At 39.4% G+C, this 21,547-nt stretch overlaps 1 protein-coding gene across 1 annotated transcript in view; it reads right to left on the reverse strand.

The window, feature by feature from the left end:
- CFTR (CF transmembrane conductance regulator) overlaps positions 1-21,547 on the reverse strand; it is a 208,169-nt gene that overhangs the window by 116,177 nt on the left and 70,445 nt on the right. The window contains exons 9-10 of the mRNA XM_062207464.1: positions 19,156-19,248; positions 11,609-11,791 (exon numbers count right to left, since the gene is read on the reverse strand). Of these exons, the coding sequence (XP_062063448.1) occupies positions 11,609-11,791; positions 19,156-19,248 (276 nt within the window). The remainder of the gene's footprint in view (positions 1-11,608; positions 11,792-19,155; positions 19,249-21,547) is intronic.

The following is a 21,547-nucleotide window of genomic DNA, read 5'->3' on the forward strand; positions in this document are numbered from 1 at the left end:
ATTGAACTCTATTCTATTAATAGAAAATATATAAATAAAGTCTCTTTTAAGTGGCCAGGGAACAAACACAAATATTGACTATTTATTAAACAGATGAAAATGATCATAAAACATGACAATGATCATCATTTCTAAGAAGTGGAAATAATATGGCCAACAGTCTCAGAAAAAAAAAGAAAATTTATTTTCTTTCTGAAAAATGCCAAGCTTTCCCTCAGGAAGCTTTTGGGTCAAAGAGCAAAGACCAACCAAAGCTACAGATTTTCTAGAGAACAATATAATAGAAACACTACATATCAAATAAAATCCACAATATATATCTAAAATGTTACCCAGAAGAAAAGGAAAGACTCAAAAATACAAAATTTTTTTTAAAAAAAGAACAGAATAACCAGAAGAAAAATAGAACAAATTAATAAACATTAAATCATAAATCAGGGGCCAGAGTTGTGGTGGAATGGGTTTACCTACTGCTTGCAACACCAGCACCCCATATGGGCTCCAGTTCAAGTCCTGGCTGCTCCATTTCCGATCCAGCTCCCTGCTAATGTACCTGCGATGGCAGTAGAAGATGGCCCAAGTGCCTGGGCCCCTGCACCCATGTGGAAAACCCAGATGAAGCTCCTGGCTCCTGGCTTTGGCCTGGCCCATACCCAGCTGTTGTAGCCACTTGAGTTATGAATCAGAAGATGGAAGATCTCTTTTACTGCCTGTCTCTCTATCTTTCAACTTCTCTCTCTCTCTTTCTCTCCCTCTCTCCCTTTCTAATTCTGCCTTTCGAATAAATAAATCTTCTTAAAAAATGAAATAATAAATAAATGAATTATGATACAACATAACAACTGAAATGAATAAATGTAAAAGCTAGTCGTTATGAAGTTTATTTTTTACATATTTATCTAGTGAACAAGAAAACCATGATCAAGAAAGCTGCAGGGGCCAGCACTGTGGTGCAGTGGGTTAAAGCACTGGCCTGAAATGCTGGCATCCTATATGGGTGCCAGTTCTAGTCCCGGCTACTCTTCTTCAGATCCAGCTCTCTGCTATGGCCTGGGAAAGCAGTAGATGATGGCTCAAGTCCTTGGGCCCCTACACCGAAAGAAACTCCTGGCTCCTGGCTTCAGATATCTGGGGAGTGAACCAGCAGATGGAAGACCGCTCTCTCTGTCTCTACCTCTCTTTGTAACTCTGTCTTTCAAATAAATAAAATAAATCTTAAAAAAAAAAAAGAAAACTGCAAACATACACTATAAAAAGATGGAATAAATTAACAGTAGAGGAGAGACTGCTTTGAAAAGCTGAATAAAATGGATAAATAAGAAAAACTGTGTGGCTAAACTAACCTTAGATGACAGAAAAAAAATTACATAAACTGATTTAGATAGAATAAATAAATAAAATTCTCAAAACCCATATCTAAAAAGAACAAGAAACCCACACAGCTTCTTGGATTCTATCAGACAACTGAACCTGCTCATAGTTGGGATGCCTTTGGGTTCACACTTTGCTCCTTTGGAATCTCAGCTGGTTCTGTCTTCACACCAACAGACTCCACTCCCTGGAGTCTAGTCTTGTACATCCTCTAGTTGGATGTCAAATATGCATTGCAAACTTAACATTCTAAAATCAAGCTCCACCCAAAGCCTGTTTCTTCCATAATCTTTCTAGTAAATGGTACTTTCATCATTCCAGTTACTCCATCCAGAAAGTTCCAACTCTGCCTTTACTCCTGTATGACTTTTCTTATATGCCATCTTTCACCAATCCTTTAATCCCATTGGCTCTTCCTTCAAAACATGTTCTGAATCTGACTACTTCATACCACTTCAGTCTCTGCAGGGATCAAGCCACCATCATCACTTGTCTGAATTAGCACAAAAGGCTTCTAATTCATCTCCTGGCTTCTGCCCTTGTCTTCCTACAGTCTATTTTGGAACATTGGCCAATGTGGTCCTGTTACAATGCAGGCAAATGATATTATTTTCTGATTAATACTCTCCAATGGTCTCTAATCTCACGCAGAACAAGAGCCTTTTTACAAGGCTCTCTATGGTCTGTGCACCATTAATTCTCTTACAATATTTTACCCTCCATGGCTCATTCTACCTGCTCCACCAACCCTTTTGCTGTTCTTTGAATCAGGCAAGTGCATTACATTTGCTCCACCCTCTACCTCCTACAAATCTTTACTCAAAGGGTACCTTTCAATGAGAGATTTCCCATTCCACCTATTTACAAAATTTCACCCTTACCCCAAGTCTTCCTTCCTTGTTTTATCTTAATAGCATTTGTCATCCCATGACATCCTACATCCTATATTTACTATTTGTTTGCCCTCTCCCAGTAGAACATGAGCTCTCTAGGATGGGAGTGAAGACATGTAGGGTTTGCTCATGACTGTATCCTCAGGGACTTGAACAGTCCCAGCACAAAGAAGCTATCCAATAAACTATAATTACTTGATGACTTGATTATATTTTAATGCCTATATTAAATGGTAAAGGCTCAATAACTTTAAAAAGTGTCTTATTGATACATAAATAGACAAAACTCACAGCCCAGAAGCCAAAGTATGAAAATAGATCCAATGCATAAATGCATTATTTGATAGAGGTGGTATCTAGGACTATGGAGGGACAGATGGAGTATTCAATAAGTGGTGGGAGATAACTGTATAGCCATCTGGAAGGAAAACAAAATATTTGTATCTGTATTTACACTAAATGCATAATGAAACCCAAGCAGGACAATGAAGTAAGAAATAAGACCATAAAATATTTACTTATAGAGAACATGAGAAAATGCCCTGAGTGAAGACAGATTTTCTGGGGTTGGGCACTGTGGCTTAGCTGGTTAAGCTGCTGCCTGGGACTCCCACATCCCATTACAGAGTGCTGATTTGAGTCCCAGAACCTCCACTTCTGATCCAGTTTCCTGCTAACACATCTTGGGAAGCAGAAGATAATGGCTCAAGTATTGTGGCCCTTGCCATCCAAGTTGGAGACCCGATGGAGTCCTGGCTTCTAGATTTGGCCTGGTCCATCCCTGGTTGTTGTGGGTATTCGGGGTCCAACAGATGAAAGAGTCCCCCACCCTGCCTTCTCTCTGTCAGTCAATTTCAAGTAAGTGAAAATAAATAAACATTTAAAAAATTAAGGAAAGTCAGAAAGTCATAAAACAAGTAAACCACATTTTAAAAATGTCTAATGTCAACATGACATAAATATTTTAACAAACGCCAAATAAGTAATTTCCCTTTTATATAAAGTGATTCTAAAAGAAAAAAGAAAAATACTACCAGCCCATTAGTAAAATATACAATGTATTTGAATAGATATTTCACTAAAATTAATTATATAAGTGACTTTTAAACATATAAAAAGAGATCACATATTATTCATAAGAGAAATGTGAATTTAAAATATACTGACATATGCTTTTCCCCTATGAGATTGAAAAATTTCAAAAATTAGATAATATCCTCTGTTGGTAATGCTCTGGGAAAATCAGCAATTTTAAAAAGATTTATTTATTTATTTGAAAGAGTGACAGAAAGAGAGAAAGAGAGCAAGAGAGAGAGAGAGAGAGAGAATCTTTCACCCAGTGGTTCACTCTCCAAATGGATGTAATAGCCCAGACTGGGCCAGACTACACGGATGGTGGGGGCCCAAGTACCTTGACCACTTTCTGCTGCTTTCCCAGGCACATTAGCAAAAAACAAAATTAGCACTCTTCTATTTATGAACATAAGTTAGTATAACCTTCTGGAAGAAAATTTGGCAATATCTATCAAAACTGTAAGAGTACAAATACTAAACCACTTCTAAAAGCTATCTGATACACTTGCAGACATTCTAAATGGCATGTATACAAGGTTACTTATAGTGTTGTTCTTTATGTTAGCAAAATACTGGAAACAATCCAAATGTTGATCAACAGTGACTCAGTGCAATAGAGAATATTGATCCACACAATGGAAGATTAGACAGCAATTTTTTTGAACGTGTGTCTGTCTGTCCATTGTTCTTTGGACTGCTGTACCAAAATACCAAACTCAGGTGACTTCTGACCCAAAGATTTTTCTTTCTGACAGTTCTGGGGGCTGAGCAGTCCAGAATCAAGGCACCAGCAGACTTGGTGCATGACGAGGGCTTGGTTCATAGACATAGCTGCCTTTGTGCTATGTCTTCGCTGGCAGAAGGGTAAGTGTCTCTCTGTGACTTCTTTTATAATGGCACTAATTCCATTCATGAAAATTCCACCCATGTGACACAATCACTCCCCCCAGCCAAAAAGGCCACAGAACTGTTTCCGTTGTGGTGTGGACTACAGAACTGAAAACCCCTGACCACAGAGAGATGCCATAGCCAAACTTTGCTCAAGGTTCTGGGATTGCAAGCTCTTACACCTGCAATGCTTCCTAAAAAGAATCCAAGGGAGTTTCCTCAGTATAGGACACTTAGTGTAGATGAGAACAACAAAAGTTGTCGGAAAGATGTCCAGTTGATTTGTGAAAAAGTGTGTATGCCCTGCTATGCACTACGATAGTCCTTGGGATAGAAAAATGAAGATGATGTGTGCTTTTTCAATCTAAATGATTCTAACAGGGGATAGTGATAAAATTAAGCATGACATTATTTCAGCAGAAAAGTAATATATATGAATTGTTGAAACTTTGGAAAAGCCAGGAATATAAAATAGATGTAAATTCCAGTGATAGCATTTGTCCTTCCAGATAACATATATAGACACACACACATACACACACACACTTACATATGCTGTAATAAAATGTAGCTCACAATGCACATACCATTTTGTAAGTGGTGGTCTTTCTGCACTTAGTTAAGAGTGTATCACTCACACCCTTCAAGTTCATTCTTTTTTTTTTTTTTCTTTTCTTTTTTGACAGGCAGAATGGACAGTGAGAGAGAGAGAGACATAGAGAAAGGTCTTCCTTTGCCATTGGTTCACCCTCCAATGGCTGCCGCGGCCGGCGCGCTGCAGCCGGTGCACTGCGCTGATCCGAAGGCAGGAGCCAGGTGCTTCTCCTGGTCTCCCATGGGGTGCAGGGCCCAAGCACTTGGGCCATCCTCCACTGCACTCCCGGGCCATAGCAGAGAGCTGGCCTGGAAGAGGGGCAACCGGGACAGAATCCGGCGCCCCGACCAGGACTAGAACCTGCTGTGCCGGCGCCACAAGGCGGAGGATTAGCCTGTTGAGCCAGAGCGCCGGCCCAAGTTCATTCTTAAATACCACTTTTATTGATGGAATAACATGTCATACACCAGCTCTTCCAAACCTTATCTCACCAATCCCCAATTCAAATCCATTTGCCATGCTTTTCCTCCTCCCCTCAATTTTAGGCTATGGAAAGAAAGGTTTTATGAAGAATTTTTTATAAAATCTCTGCGAACATATTAGGATAAGTCATAGAAGTAGAAGAATTATTATTTTTAAGACTTTTGATAGCTAATATTTAATGCAGTGGAGTGAGGTTTTACTTAAAATGTTACCATTTTCAAGGATCTGATCTTATATTTTAGCTAGATCTTTTGTCTGATAAAATTATAAACTGTTCCATCCCCAAAAAGGCAGCATCTTGGATAAGTTGGCAAACTTTATTTCTCAGAGAAGTTTACTTATTCCTGAGGGATCATTGCCTTCAGCTGAGTCTGTCTTTATAACTCCCTCCCATACCAGGCAGTTGTAACACCAGCTAATGATTATCTGCTTATTAATCTTTAATAGAACTGTCTGAAATGAAATTGCTAGCAAGTCTTGCAATTTTTAATTGCAACACTATTTTTACTCATCTTTCATAGAATTGGCCTTAAATACCTAAGCAATGAATTTTTAAAATAAAATGAAACAAAATTACTGCCTCTCGCCAGAAAACATCCTTGTTTAGATTATCTGTAACATCTTTAGTATCAACTGCTTTGATGGTGTAATTTCTTTTAACAGTGAAAATTCTAGTAATGTTATACTAGAAATAGAAGAAAAACATAATACTCTAAGAAGGAAAATGCTATGGTAAGAAGAAAATGCACAACTATAGCTACTTTACTCAAAAGGCCTATTTCACACATAGGAAAACAACCAAAGAAAGAAGCAAATTGTTTTACTACCATTGTGGATACCAATTCAATGATTAGAAAATTTCTGTGGCTTTTGCTTCCCATGTCTCACACTGCATTCTTAAAAATATAGCTCTCCTCATCTTAGATAATAGTAAACCACTGCCTATCTGGAGTCTTTGTTTATTTCCATTTTTACTTGATGGTGGCACTGTTGCTTTCCCCTTTCTTTCCTTCCTTTTTCCTCTCTGCTTCCTCCCCTCCTTCTCTATCTCCTATTCTTTCTCCCCACCTCCCCTTTTCCCCTTTCCCTTCTTTTTTTTTTCTGACCTATACCCTTAGGTACAGTTCCAGAAAGTACTTCAAAATGCTTCATAAGATCGTTACACTTTTTCTTACACACAGTTCAAATGAGAGTCAAATGGGAACAAGGACCTAGTATTGCCAACCCTAAGACAAATACTCATTGCCCCTGGTAGGCTTTTCCAATAAGAGGGAGCCTTTATTATCTCTAAGTTGATTACTTTATGTGCTTTGAACTTATTCCTCAGAGAATTAAAATAGAACAAATGTTAACCTTTATCTGCATGATAGCTGACATCCTTGAAAATCACTATAAAATCTTCTCTTCCTTGGATAATAAAGTTTGATCTGTTAGCTCTCTCTCTTTTTTTTTTTTTTTTTTATTTATTTTTGACAGGCAGAGTGGACAGTAGAGAGAGAGACAGAGAGAAAGGTCTTCCTTTGCCGTTGGTTCACCCTCCAATGGCTGCCGCGGCCAGCGCGCTGCGGCCGGCGCACCGCGCTGATCCGATGGCAGGAGCCAGGTGCTTCTCCTGGTCTCCCATGGGGTGCAGAGCCCAAACACTTGGGCCATCCTCCACTGCACTCCCTGGCCACAGCAGAGAGCTGGCCTGGAAGAGGGGCAACCGGGATAGGATCGGTGCCCCGACCGGGACTAGAACCCGGTGTGCCGGCGCCGCAAGGCAGAGGATTAGCCTAGTGAGCCACGGCGCCAGCCTGTTAGCTCTCTCTTTCTAACCCACTTGAGAAATGTTTTGCCAAATATCCTGGGTTTATGGTAAGTTATTCTTATGGTGGGATGTGAAGGAGAGACCAATAAGTGAATAAATTAATGTGTCTGATGGCGCTGTGGCGCAGTGAGCTAAAGCCCTGGCCTGAAGTGCCAGCATCCCATGTGGGCACTGGTTCTAGTCCAGGCTGCTCCTCTTCAGATCCAGCTCTCTGCTATGGTCTGGTAAAGCAGTAGATGATGGCCTAAGTCCTTGGGCCCCTGCACCCAGATGGGAGACCCAGAAGAAATTCTTGGCTCTTGGCTTCAAATAACGCAGCTCCGCCCGTTGCGGCCATCTAGGGAGTAAACCAGCAGATGGAAGACCTTTCTCTCTGTCTCTTCCTCTCTCTGTAACTGTCTTTCAAATAAGTAAAATAAATCTTTTAAAAAATTAATGTCTCTATGTTTTCCCTCAAAAACCACTCAATTCTATATTTTTTCCTCATAATATATCATGAGCAAGTCTATATTCTAAAATTCTTTGTCAACAAAATGGGGACCTGCTTACATCGATACTGAGGTAAAAATCTAAGCAATGATTTTCTTCTAACAGTGTAAAAAATGCCTATGCAAAAGACTGGTAAAAATGGATGTTTCAGTTGTTCAATGAAATTACTGAATGCCTATCATGTGTAAACACCATTCAAAATCTAAAGATGAGTAAGTAAAAGGTCACCAGAAATATCAGGAAATAAAAACCAGAGGACATTATTCTTGGAACCATTTATATTATACCCAAGCATTGTCCTAATATTAACGTAAGAATTTCTGAAAACACTTCTCTCAGAAAATGACATATGATGCAGACAGAAAATCAAATAAGAAACAGGAGAGTGAATGGGACCTACTAGACATCTATAGATCATTCCATCCAAAGCTGTAGAATATACATTTCTCTCAATAGCATATGGATAAATCATATGGTAGGTCACATAGATCATACAACTACAAAACAAGCCTGGACAATTTTTTAAAGCAGAAATCATATCAAATATCTTTTCTGACCTTAATGCAATAAAACTAGAAATCAGTAACAAGGAAAACTTTGGAAACTACATAAAAACGTGGAAATTAAGTAACTTATTCTTGAACAACCAATAGATAAAGGAAAATTAAAAAAAAAAGTTTTGAAACAATGAAAATTGAAACACAACATACTAAAACATATGGGATTCAGCAGAAGCAGTACTAAAAGGTAAGTTTACATCAATCGATGCCTATATCAAAGTAGAAATATCTCCAATAAAGACTTACCAAGGAACTAGAAAAACAAAAACAGATAAAACAAAAATTAATAAAAATTAAAGAAATAATAAAAGAGCACATGGTGAGCATCTGGCCGAGAGGTTAAGACACCAGTTAAGGTGCTGATATTCCATATCAAAATGCCAGGTCAAGTCCTGGCTCTGTCCCTGACTCCAGCTTCCTGCTAATGTGGACCCTGGGAAGCAGCATGTGATAGATAAAGGAGTTCTATCCCTGCCATCCACTGGGAGGCATGGATCCAGTTCCTGGATATCAGCTTCTGCCTGGCCCAGCAGATGGGAGCTCTCTCTATTTCTCTCTCAAATAACAGCAACAACGATACTAAAGACTCAGCACCAATAGATGACAGACACTAAAACATATACTAAAATACAATCAATGAAGCAAGAAGCTAGTTCCTTGAAAAAATAAAAAACAAATTGAAAAGCTCTTAGCTAGACTAAGTAAAAGAAAAGATTCAAATACATAAAATCAGACATGAAAATGGTGACATTACAACTACACCACAGAAATACAAAGGACTGATAGAGACTACTACGAATAACTACATGGTAACAAATTTGATAACCTAGAAGAAACACAAATTCCTGGACACATATACCTTACCAAGATTGACTCATGAAGAAATAGAGTACATAAATACACCAGTACTAGGTAGCAAGGTTGAACCAGTCATTAAGCTAACTCCATCAAAGTAAAGCGTATCACCAGACAGCTTCATTGCTAAGTTCCATCAAACATTTAAAAAAGAATTAACACTACTTATGCTTAACTTTTTTCACAACATAGAAGAAAAAGAAATTCTTCCAGTTCATCCTATGAGACCAAACTTAACCCTGATTAAAAACAAAAACAAAAACTGGGGCGGGCACTGTGGCATAGTAGACTAAGCCTCCACTTGCACCACCCAGCATGCTATAGTGGGGCCAGTGGGTGTCCCAACTGTTCCTCTTCTAATCCAGCTCTCTGCTTATGGCCTGGGAAAGCAGTGGAGGATGGCCCAAGTGCTTGGACGCCTGCACTCACATGGAAGACCTGGAAGAGGCTCCTAACTCCTGGCTTTGTATCGGCTCAGCCCCAGCAGGCTGTTGAGGCCATTTGAGGAGTGAACCAGCAGATGGAAGACCTTTCTCTCTGTCTCTCCCTCTATTTGTCTATAACTCTATTTATCTATCTCTCAAATAAATAGATTTAAAAAAAAAAAAAACCAGAACAGGACATAACAAAATAAGAAAGCTACAGGGCAATATCCTTGATAAACATACACAAAAAAACCCTCAACAAAATACTAACATACAAAAATCCAACAACACATTCAAGACATCATTCACTATAATTAGGCAGGAATCATCCTTGGAAAGGATAGTCAACATATACAAATCTATAAACATGATACACCACATCAACAGTTAACTGAACCAAGGACAAAAATTACATGATCAATTCAATAAATGTAGAAAAGATATTTGATAAAATTCAACACCCCTTCATGATAAAAACTCTAAGCAAATTAGATCTAGAAGGAATATAAATCAACATAATAAAGGCCAGATTTGTAAAAAGTCAACAACTAACATCACACAGACTTGAGAAATCTGAAGGGTTTTTTTCTAGGATCCAGAACAAAACAAAGATGTCCACTTGCACCATTTTATTTAGCATAATACCGTGAGTCATCGCCAAAGCAATTAGATGAGAGAAAGAAAGAGCACCCAAACTGGAAATGAGGAAGCCAAATTATCAGCTTGCAGGAGAGAAGATCTTATATATAAAATGCCAAAGACTTCACAAAGAAACTATTAGCACTAACAAATTCAGCAAAGTTGCAAGTACAAAGTCAACACAAAAAAAGGTAGTCTTGTTACATATCAACAAAAAAAGAAAAAGAAATCAAAACAGTACTCTCATTTCCAATAGTTACAAAATAGATACATAGGAATAAACTGAATCAAACAGGTGAAGGATCTATACAATGAAAACTATAATTTACTGATGAAAGAAACTGAAAATGACTCAAAGAAATGGAAAAGCATCTGAGTTTGTGAACTGAGAGTGTCCGTATAGTTAAAATGCCCATACTACCCAAAGTGATTTACAGACTGAATACAATCCCTATCAAAATACCAATAATATAATGACATTTTTCTTTCTTTCTTTCTTTTTTTTTTTTTTTTTTTTGGACAGGCAGAGTTAGACAGTGAGAGAAACAGAGAGAAAGGTCTTCCTTTTCTGTTGATTCACCCCACAAATGGCCACTACAGCCAGCATGCTGTGCTGATCTGAAGCCAAGAGCCAGGTGCTTCCTCCTGGTTTCCTGTGTGGGTCAGGGCGCAAGCACTTGGGCTATCCTCCACTGCCTTCCCAGGCCATAGCAGAGAGCTGGACTGGAAGAGGAGCAACCAGGACAGAATCTGGTGCCCCAACCGGGACTAGAACCCAGAGTGCCGGCGCCGCAGGTGGAGGATTAGCCTACTAAGCCACGGCGCTGGCCAACATTTTTCACAAAAATAGAAAAAACACTATTAAAATTCCTAGGTAGCCACAAAAGACCCAAATAACCAAAACAATCTTGAGCAAAAAGTACAAAGCAGGAAGCATTATATCACTTGATTTTCAATTACAAATTAAATATTACAAGGCTTCATAATTAAAACAGCACAGTATTGGCATAAAAACAGATTGATAGACCAGTGGAATGGAACAGAGAACCTAGAAGTAAAGCCACTCGAAAAACAATCAACTGATCTTTGACAGAAGTGCTAAGACTATGTGATAGAAAAAAAAACCAATCTTTTCAATAAATGGGTAGTAAGTTACAGTTAGAGTAAAAAGTTCTAGGGGTCTATTGTATATTAAGGTGAATATAATCATCATGTAATTTAAATAATATATATTTCTCTGTTTAAAACATGGGAGCTAGAGGATAGGATGTTGAATGTTTTAGCTATAAAGAAATGTTAAATGTTACAGGATTTGGATATATTTACCCCAACTGGACATTATACAATGTATACATGTATTGAAACATCGTATCATATGGCACAAATATGTATAGTTTTTGTTTCTGTTAAAAAACTTGAAGAATTTCTCCAAAACATCTTCGCATATTACAGAAAAAAAAGCTAGAGAAATAAGGAGGAATGCATGGCAAATTACGTTCTTAATGATGAGAAAAAACAGCAAATACCTTTCCAGCACCAGTAGATCCAGCCACCGCCAACAGCTGCCCTCTTTCTATCTTGAAGCTGATATCTTTCAAGACAGGAGCACCAAGAAGTGAGAAGTTACTGAAGAAGAGGTTGTTATCACCATTGGAGATTTTTCTATCATTATTGTTTTGCTTTGCTTTCTCAAATAATTCTCCAAATCCCTATAAAAAATTGAAAAGAAAAGATAGTGTTCTCAGATATTTTCAATAGATAACTGTTTTATGTATAACTAACTTAAAGCAGATGGCATATGACCCATTATACCACATATTTTATTAGTTTACAGTACAAAATTATATGTCACACAGTTTCTAGAATGCACAATCCAAGACATTGGAAACTTAGAGTTGTAATGAAAACACTATTGCACTTTCTCAAATCTTTGTCCATTATCAAATTAAATTACATTTAAATTAATTAAAGACTGAATATGCCCACACTTACTTCCTATAGACTAGTTTATAAACATTATTATTTAATACTCAGCATAAAACAAGAGGTAGATTTTTATAATGCTCTTCGTTCAAAGCTATAGACTGTGACTCAGAGAGGTTAAATGACTAAAGTTATATAATTAGTTGGTCACAGAGTGGAATTACAACCCAAACCTGACTTCTGTTCAGATTGGTGGCAGCTTCCAAGAAACTCAAAGCATTTCCTGAAGCAATTATCACTGAATATAAATATGAGCTGATTTAAATGAATCCATTTATGTGAGAGTAGCTGGCAAGGAGAAAACCCTTTGTCTATTACCTGCATGGGAAGTCTTAGGATGGTGGTCTTCAAACCAAGGGAACAGCCCTGCAGATTAGGAGGAAACTGGTTCACCTAGTTTTACGGGGAATCTGTTTTCAGATCCTCAACATCCAAATGTCCTCTCTCCTAAAATAAATCTGTCCAAAAGTTTGCCACATCATTTCTCTTGAGTTTTCCCTCATAGCTGTCCTTCCCTCACCTTACACAGAAGAGAGGACCCTCTCACCTACTCTGCGAGTGTGAGCCTTCCATGCCCCACTCCACAGAGGATGAAATCTATGGGGGGCAGTTAAGCCTCCAGCTGGGGTGCCCACACCCCCATCAGAATGCCTGGCTTTGAAGCCTGGCTCTGCTCCCACTTCCAGCTTCCTAAGGCTCACTCTTCAAGGCAGAAGTAGCTGGGTCCCTGCAGCCTGCTTGGGAGTCCTGGCTTGAGTTCTGATTCAGCCCTGGCTGTAAACCAGCAGATGAGAGCTCTGTGTGGCTGTGTCTGCTCCTGCCTCTCAAATAAATAAAAAGTAAATTAAAAATCTGTAGTTAATTTTTTTCATTTTCAATTATCTTTATATACAGAAGATCAATTCAGTATATACTAAGTAAAGATTTCATCAGTTTGCACCCACACAGAAACACAAAGTGAAAAATACTGTTTTAGTACTAGTTATAGCATCACTTCACATTAGACAACACATTAAGGACAGATCCCACATGAGATGTAAGTACACAGTGACTCCTGTTGTTGACTTAACAATTTGACACTCTTGTTTATGGCGTCAGTAATCTCCCTAGGCTCTAGTCATGAGTTGCCAAGGCTATGGAAGCCTTTAGGGTTCGCTGACTTTGATCTTATTCCGATAGGGTCATAGTCAAAGTGGAAGCTCTCTCCTCCCTTCAGAGAAAGGTACCTCTTTCTTTGATGGCCCCATTCTTTCCACTGGGATCTCACTAGCAGAGATCTTCCATTTAGGTCTTTTTTTCTTTTCCATGGTATCTTGGCTTTCCATTCCTACAATACTCTCATGGGCTCTTCAGCCAGATCCAAATGCCTTAAGGGCTGATTCTGAGACCAGAGTGCTATTTAGGACATCTGCCATTCTATGAGTCTTCTGTGTATCCCGCTTCCCATGTTAAATTGGAAATTGCGTAGAAAATTAATTAATTTTTTAAAAATATCATGTAGGCTCTCTGTCTTTAATGTGCTGTACACTGTTATTTAATGCTATAACTAGTACTCCAACAGTATTTTTCACTTTGTGTTGCTATGTGGGGGCAAACTGTTGAAATCTTTGCTTAATATATACTGAACTGATCTTCTGTATATAAAGAGAATCGAAAATGAATCTTGATGTGAATGGAAGGGGAGAGGGAGCGGGAAAGGGGAGGGTTGCGGGTGGGAGGGAAGTTATGGAGGGGGGAAGCCATTGCAATCCATAAGCTGTACTTTGGAAATTTATATTCATTAAATAAAAGTAAAAAAAAAAATCTGTTATTTAAAAAAAAAAAACCTGGGCTTAAACAAAGGGACCATATGAAATGTTTTTCTCCTGAAAGAGACTGTCCCATAAAAGCAAAGCAAGAAATATTGAAGAACCAATCTCATTTCACCCAGATTTCACATTTAAAGCAGTGTAACTATATGTCTTACCTATCTCAGAATAAAATTTCAGAAATGAATTAGGGGATTAGGCATTTTAATGAACTAGTTAAGTAGTTGTTTAATTTCTAATAATGAATAAATAAATTAATAAATTATTAAGGATCTAATCCTCATCATAAGATTTTTTTAGATAAATCTGATATATTTGAAAATAATGTCACACTATGTTGACAGAGAAATCATAGCTGATTGGCTTGACCATGAGGATTGACTTCATAAATGCATGTATTTTCTCTGAATTAAATGCTCTGAAATTGCAGCTCTAAACTTTTGACAAAAATTCATTTAACACACTTAGACAATGCAATAAAAAGGAAATTATATCATTTGTCCTCACTTAAACCTAGGTTGAAAAATCTATGCCAACTTAAAAATGTAGAGAGGGCATATTTTCAAAAATCCCCTTTGGGAATATATAAGCAATTAAACTTGAAGACCATCATCCTGAGTTCTTATGATATGTATGGGTGAGTAACACCTCCTCAGTCTTCAGACAACTGAAAACAGAGTTTTTAAGGAGTGGGCAAATAAAAGTATTTAAAAATGAAACAAAGGCATTTGTTATTCTCTTATTCACGCATTTACCTAGTAGATACTTATCATGGAGCGCCATCTCTGTATTCCAGGCCCCTTCAAAAATCCCACATGATAGAATGCCATGTGGTCAGCATAACAAGTAAAAATCACACAGAGCCCTATGGGAGTACATCGAGACAACAACCAACTCAGCCTTGACCAAGCAAATATCAGACACTCTGGGCTAGGAGGGACATAAGGGGGTGGCCGTGGGTTTCACAAGAACAAGAATGGTTATAGATGTCTCAAGAAGATCCATGTGCGCGCACGGTGATTTAGCCTTAAAAGAACAATATATGCCTCTGAAATGATGAGAGGCTGTGTCAAATGTGTATTGCAATATGACAAGGCTGACACTTGGGTACTGTGCTTAGAAGTGGGACCTTTACCCAGTAAGCATTCAGACCAATTGTTACTAATAACTTTTACTTCTGATTACATAAGACACTTATTGAATTCAGGATATGTTGGAAAACAGGAAAGCTGAAAGAAGAAAATGGAAATCATAGGCCATCCTACCACTGAGAAGTAACTGTTTTAGCATGTCAGTTGATATTACTTAAAAATCACACACACAACTCTTCCACTGACAGAAATTATATATGATGTTTGTGACCTGTTTATCCTGACTTTTAATAAGATGTAAATATTTTCACACAAGTTAAGTTGTCTTAACATAATTTTTGATTACATGAGATTATCATAAAGCATAGATAAACTATAAATGCTTTTCTATTATATGGTTTCCTTTTTATAAAATGTAATAAAAAGTTCTTTGATGTACATATTTTGCTATGACTCTTGGGGCATATGCTTTTTTTTTAATGCTAACCATAAAATTTAGTAAGTAGAATTTCCAAAGCAAAAGGCATCACTTTCTCAGTCTTTTGGCTAAGATCAAGCACAAAGCAAAAGGTATGTAAAATTCTAAGTATTTTGGAAGGTGGTTCCAAACTTCCCACCAGCAATAAATGTAAGTGCTGATTTTCAGGAATTCTTCCTTTTTTTAAGATGTATTGATCTATTTGAAATAGAGAGAGAGAGATATCTATCCACTGTTCACTCCCCAGATGGCCACAATAAGCAGGGATAGGTCAGGCTGAAGCCAGGATCCTGAAACTCCATGTGGGTCTCCCACATGAGTTCAGGGACCTAAGCACTTGGACCATCTGCTGCTTCTTTCTTCAGGCCATTAGCAGGAAGCTGGATCAGAAGTGGAGCAGCCAGGACATGAACAGGTGCCCATACGGGATGTAGTCACTGGATCCTCTGGCAGTGGGTTAACCCCCTATGCCACAAAGTTGGACCTGGTGTCCAGGAATTCTAGCAACACTGTTGCTTTTTAGTTAGGGTTTTGTTTGGTCTTTGACTTTATTTGTAGTTTCATATGTGAAAACATTATCTCACTGTATTTATTTGATTCCTATTCAGGCTGAACACTTCCCACGTTGAAGGGTCCCTGCAGTTGGGAGGGAATGGCTGAGACAGCCTTTTTCTTCCTCCCAACCTTGCTCTTATCCTTCAGCTACCTGGTGGTGGCTGACAAGTCTTCACAATGCTCAGAGCCTCAGTGTTTCGAGTTGTGGAGGGTAAAAATGAGTTCAAGATATAGATGAGAGTGTGGTTTACAGTAAAGCAACAGTCACTCTTTTGTTGTTTTTGAAAAATAAGTGGCAAAATGGTGAATGGAAAAGATGCTTTAAAGTCACAGAAATCTAGGCTGACATCTTAGCTCTGCCCTCACCAGTTGTGTGACTTTGTTCTAGTTACTTAAACTCTCTAAGCCCCATCTTCCTTTTTTCTTTTTTTTTCCTTTTCTTCTTTTTTCATTTATTTGACAGGTAGAGTTATAGACAGTGAGAGAGAGAGACAGAGAGAAAAGTCTTCCTTCCATTGGTTTACTCCCCAAATGGCGGCTACAGCCAGTGTTGTGCCGATCCGAAGCCAGGAGCCAGGTGCCTCCCCTGGTCTCCCATGCGGGTGCAGGGCCCAAGCACTTGGGCCATCCTCCACTGCCCTCCCGGGCCACAGCAGAGAGCTGGACTGGAAGAGGAGCAACCTGGACTAGAACCCAGAGCCCATATGGGATGCCAGTGCCGAAGGCGGAGGATTAACCTAGTGCGCCATGGCACTGGCCCAGCCCCATCTTCCTAATTATTTAGGCAGAAATTGTAGCTACTCACAGGTTGGGATCAAGGGAGGAGTTGTGTGTAACTCAGCAGGGACTTGCCTTGCATGACACCATCAAAGGAGATGGAGAATACAGTGGAAGGAGCAGAGCAAGGACGATTGGGGAGAGATGAATATGAAGGACTTGAGGAGCAAGCAGGGAACTTGGAAACACATATGTGAACCTCAGCAAGGAAACGAGCCAGAGATTTGCACTGCAGAGTCATCAGCACGTTGGTGTCAGTTAAGTCTGAGTGAGGTCACCCAGAGAAATGCATGAAGGAGAAATGGCGGGGGGACCCAGTGCTATAACACCTCTCTGAAGGAGTGGACAGGGCAGACTCAGAATCTGTGGTCTGAGGCTAAAATAACCCAGAAAGAGTGGTTCATTAAGGCTAAATTAAGTAGCGAATTCCAGAAGAACAGAACATTTTTTATAGACTGATAAAGGGAAAATTCAGTTTGTAATGTGGTGTGGTCCAAAAAGGTGAGGACGTGAGTGCAGTTTGGATAGTGAAGGATAGAGAGGGATAAGCTTTGAGGTAGACAGAAGCAAGGGAAGAGATGTTATACCTTGAAAATATGCAGGTGTGAGAAGTCAGCTGAAAAAAAAATGTGTTGCAGCTTCCAGGGAGAGAATAATTGCTAGCCGCTGTTCTGAGAAGAAGGAACAAGAGATATTGGCTCAGAAAAGGGCAGAGGGACATACACATCTCTCTTTAAGACAGGAAAGTAGGAGGAAAAGATACTTCCAAAGGTGAAGAGAGAGACTGAAAGCACTCAGACGTGACAATGGCCTCTATTTTCTATGTTGTAGAAGCCACGGCTGCCTACTGGGTGTGTGTGCAGGTCATGGGAGACATTGGGAATATCAGGAAAGTGATAAGCATTCTAGTAGCTTTTGGGAAAATGGAAAAGGGAATCAAAGACAAATGAAATGAGTTGCCCAGGATTATAGCCCCAGTTGAGGTTGCAACAATAAATGTATAAAATTTACAGCTGACTAACAATGTGTGATTTTCCCAGATTTCATTTCCTTCTTCTCAGCTGATAAAGGCAATGCTTTGCAGGAAAAATCAGCAAGAAGAAAAACGAATTGAGAGTGCAGCTGGGAGAAGAGCCAAGATGAATGGTCTTGGAATAAGCCAAAGGTAAATCAGGAGATTTTCCAAGGGGAGAATTCAAGAGCCTAAAGATCTTGATGAAACTGAAAGGCAGTAAAGGTAGGATTCCAAGATGGAGAATGCCAGTTAGGGAGTTCTGCACTGGGAAGGAGATGGTAGTCCTGTGACACTCCCAAAGCACAGTGGTCTGGGAGCTAACAACGCTCAGGATACAACTTAGAGAGAAGGTTTCTGAAGTCACCAGAAAACAAAAGTTCTAAGGACAGCACTGGAAGGAACATCCTTGGGGACCTTGAAGACTCAGACATGACAGCAGAGGTTTAACAAGTCCCACCACCCCAAATATACGCCATCAAGGACTGTGTGGAGGAGGATACCACCAGAAGGGAGGCTGTGGTACATTAAAAGGACTCTCGACTATGACATTTGTTCCAAACTCCAGCTTCAGCCCTTACCAGCTGTGTGAGCTGAGCTAAATCCCTCAACTTTGCAAAGCCTCCATTGTTTTATCAGTAAAATGAGAATATTAACATTATTTTGGCCCTAGGAATGATGTGGGGATCAAAAGAGATAAAACATAAAAAGGGGTTTATCCTGGTGCCTGGCAGAGGGTAACAGCTCCAGGAATGCCACCTGTTTTATTAGCTGAGGTCAGAGAAAAATGGAGGTGTTTTGCACTGGAGTGAAAAACAATGACCTGCAAATAGCAGTGAAACCGTCAACCTTCCTGTTTATCCTCTCTCATTCATCTGAAACTTGAGGCCAGTGAAGGTCATAGCTACTAAGGAACCAGTATGAGCATGGTACTCTGATGACCACTTTAAATAAATGATCTGTCAGTCTTCATAACAAACTTGCAATGTCAACATCAACACCCTCTTTGTAACATGGACAGCCAGAAGCCACACGAGGTGAAGTGGCTCCGTGGAGATTACTCAGAGTGAGCAGCAGAGCCCGGATTCAAACCCAGATCCAAAGTCTATGATCCTTGGTAATTTTCTGATCTGTTACATGAAATAAATTATACAACTGCGATAGGAATAGAGAGATTTTTATACTGTATCTAATATCCCCAGGTGTCTACTTCTTAACCTTATAAAATAAGTGGAAAGATCATCCTTTCAGTGCTAGCAGCTGTATCATCATTCTAACTTTATTTTACACCAGGATGAAATTCAAATTCACAAGGGAGAAAAATGTTTAAGTGTTTAGAGCAAACAAGCAAAAAAAGAAAAGTTCCGACCTCTTCCCAGAAGGCTGTTACGTTATCCATCACGACCTCTGTAGTTGTTAAGTTGTATTCCAGTGTTTTATATTCTTGCTTTTGTAAGAAATCCTGTTTTCAAAAACAGCAAAAACATATCATAGGATCAGAATAGTAATAACACATTATTATATCTATTTTACATTCTAATGGGGTTACATCTTGAACATGGAGTTTAGTAACTAAATTAGAAATAGTTTCTTACCAATTTTATAATGGTGTGCTAAAGTTAATTCGTCAAGCCCTTGGCCGGCGCCGTAGCTTAACAAGCTAATCCTCCACCTTGCGGCACCGGCACACCAGGTTCTAGTCCCGGTCGGGGTGCCGGATTCTATCCCGGTTGCCCTTCTTCCAGGCCAGCTCTCTGCTATGGCCTGGGAAGGCAGTGGAGGATGGCCCAAGTGCTTGGGTCCTGCACCCGCATGGGAGACCAGGAAAAGAACCTGGCTCCTGGCTTCGAATCAGCGAGATGCGCCGGCCGCAGCGGCCATTGGAGGGTGAACCAATGGCAAAAAGGAAGACCTTTCTCTCTGTCTCTCTCTCTCACTATCACTCTGCCTGTCAAAAAAATAAAATATAAAAACTAAATAAATTTGTCAAGCCCTGGGATTCATCCACCTTGAAATTTAGTCTTTAAACAAACAATATTTTATACAGCTTTTTATACATTGGGTTTTTTACATGCAATGAGTTTTTCCTTGCATGTTAGCCTTAGTGATGCATTTATAAAGGACCCCTGAGTCACCCACAAATGGGTCTCAGTCCAATATTAGGACAGAGGGAAAACCAATATCCGCATCTTCATAGAACCCTCCTTCTTCAAGTCATCATAGCATCACTACTCTGGGCAAGGTTAAAGTAGAAAGACCTGATCTATCTGGTCTTAGGCACCAGCACGGCTCTAAGGGATAGCCTGTACTGGAGACTCCCAGTCACAGTTTTCCTAGGGCAAGCAGGAGCTTAGGGAGAAGAAAAGCCTGGTTCTCGCCTTGCTTCTTGCCTTTCTTCTCTGCTCTTTTCGAACTCCTGTGTGGTTTCTCTCCTTTGGCTCAGCTCTGTTTTCAACACCTGTTTCTCTGTCTCTGTGTTCCTGTCGAGTGACTCTCTGAGACTCTATAACATCCTCTCTGGGTCTCTCTCTCTCTCCCCTCTTCCAGTCTCATTCTCCCACTCACAGGAATGATGGGGTTAACAGAGGCCATTTGACAATTCCCAGAGCTCCATGCACCACTTTGTCTGAATTCCAGATCTCAGTCTCAGCAGTGAGACAGGTGATACAGTTACAGAAGGGGCTAGCTACGGATCACCATGAGCCTGGCAGGGCAGGCCCTCTTGGGATGAAGGGGCTTCCCCAGCATGTGGGGAACAAGGATGCCGTTTGCTGGATGTCCCAATTCTTCAAAAAGGGCTGAAGACACGAACATGTGAGAGTATGTGTGCGTGTGCGTATGTGTGTGACAGAGAGACACACAGAGAAAAAAACAAACTCCCAAATTTTAGCCACTGATAACTAATTCAAGTTTTAAAACTGCAAAGGTTAACAAAACACATCTAGGAGCCAAAGTTAGGCCCATGGACCGCCAATTGCAACCTCTGGCACACGTTAAATGATGGCAGAACCACCTAAAAGTAGCTTACCCTCCACTCTATATTTTTATTTCTGCCACATGGCTTATTTTCTTATTTAAATAAGTATCTAAAAACAAATAATAAGATATCTTTATATGCTTACTAACCACATAAGGTCACTCAATTCGTTCTGTAGAAACTGAGTCTCCTCACCTGAAGACTGGAACTTCTCAAAGCTGAGAGTTCTGTTCCATTGTTGAGATTTTAAGGTAACTAATGTGGCATATAATGCTTTTCTCATCCATCCTACTGTCCAGGGAAATGTTGGGGAAAGTTTAAGGTGAAAAGTCCTAGTATTTGCTGGGGAGTTTTATAATGTTGTAATTAAGAAAGTTATTTTCTAAATTTTTTTGCACTTTTGCAAAGTTCATTTAAAATTGATCTATTGACTGATCACTTGGATGAAATTCTCCAGAGTACAGAAAGAATTTTCTTCAATTGCCTGGACTCGAGAGAATCTCACAGACCTTCATTCTTATTTTTTACTAGGATTCATTACAGGGGCTCTTAAACCATGTATATGAAGAAATTTCAAAGAGTTGTAGAAGAATGAAATTAAAGATAAGTTTGCTTTAGTATAAAAAAGCTTGAAATCCACGCAATGTCTCATAAAATGCCTCTCAATGAACTTTATGAAGACTCCTCTGGGCATGAATTTTAAAACTTTTTTGCACCCAAATAAGCTTACCTTTTAGTTCTATCTCCCATGAGCATCTGAGGTGCCCCTGTAGCCATCAGAAGA

Source organism: Lepus europaeus, chromosome 1 (genome assembly GCF_033115175.1).
Source record: "Lepus europaeus isolate LE1 chromosome 1, mLepTim1.pri, whole genome shotgun sequence".
Classification (NCBI taxonomy): domain Eukaryota; kingdom Metazoa; phylum Chordata; class Mammalia; order Lagomorpha; family Leporidae; genus Lepus; species Lepus europaeus.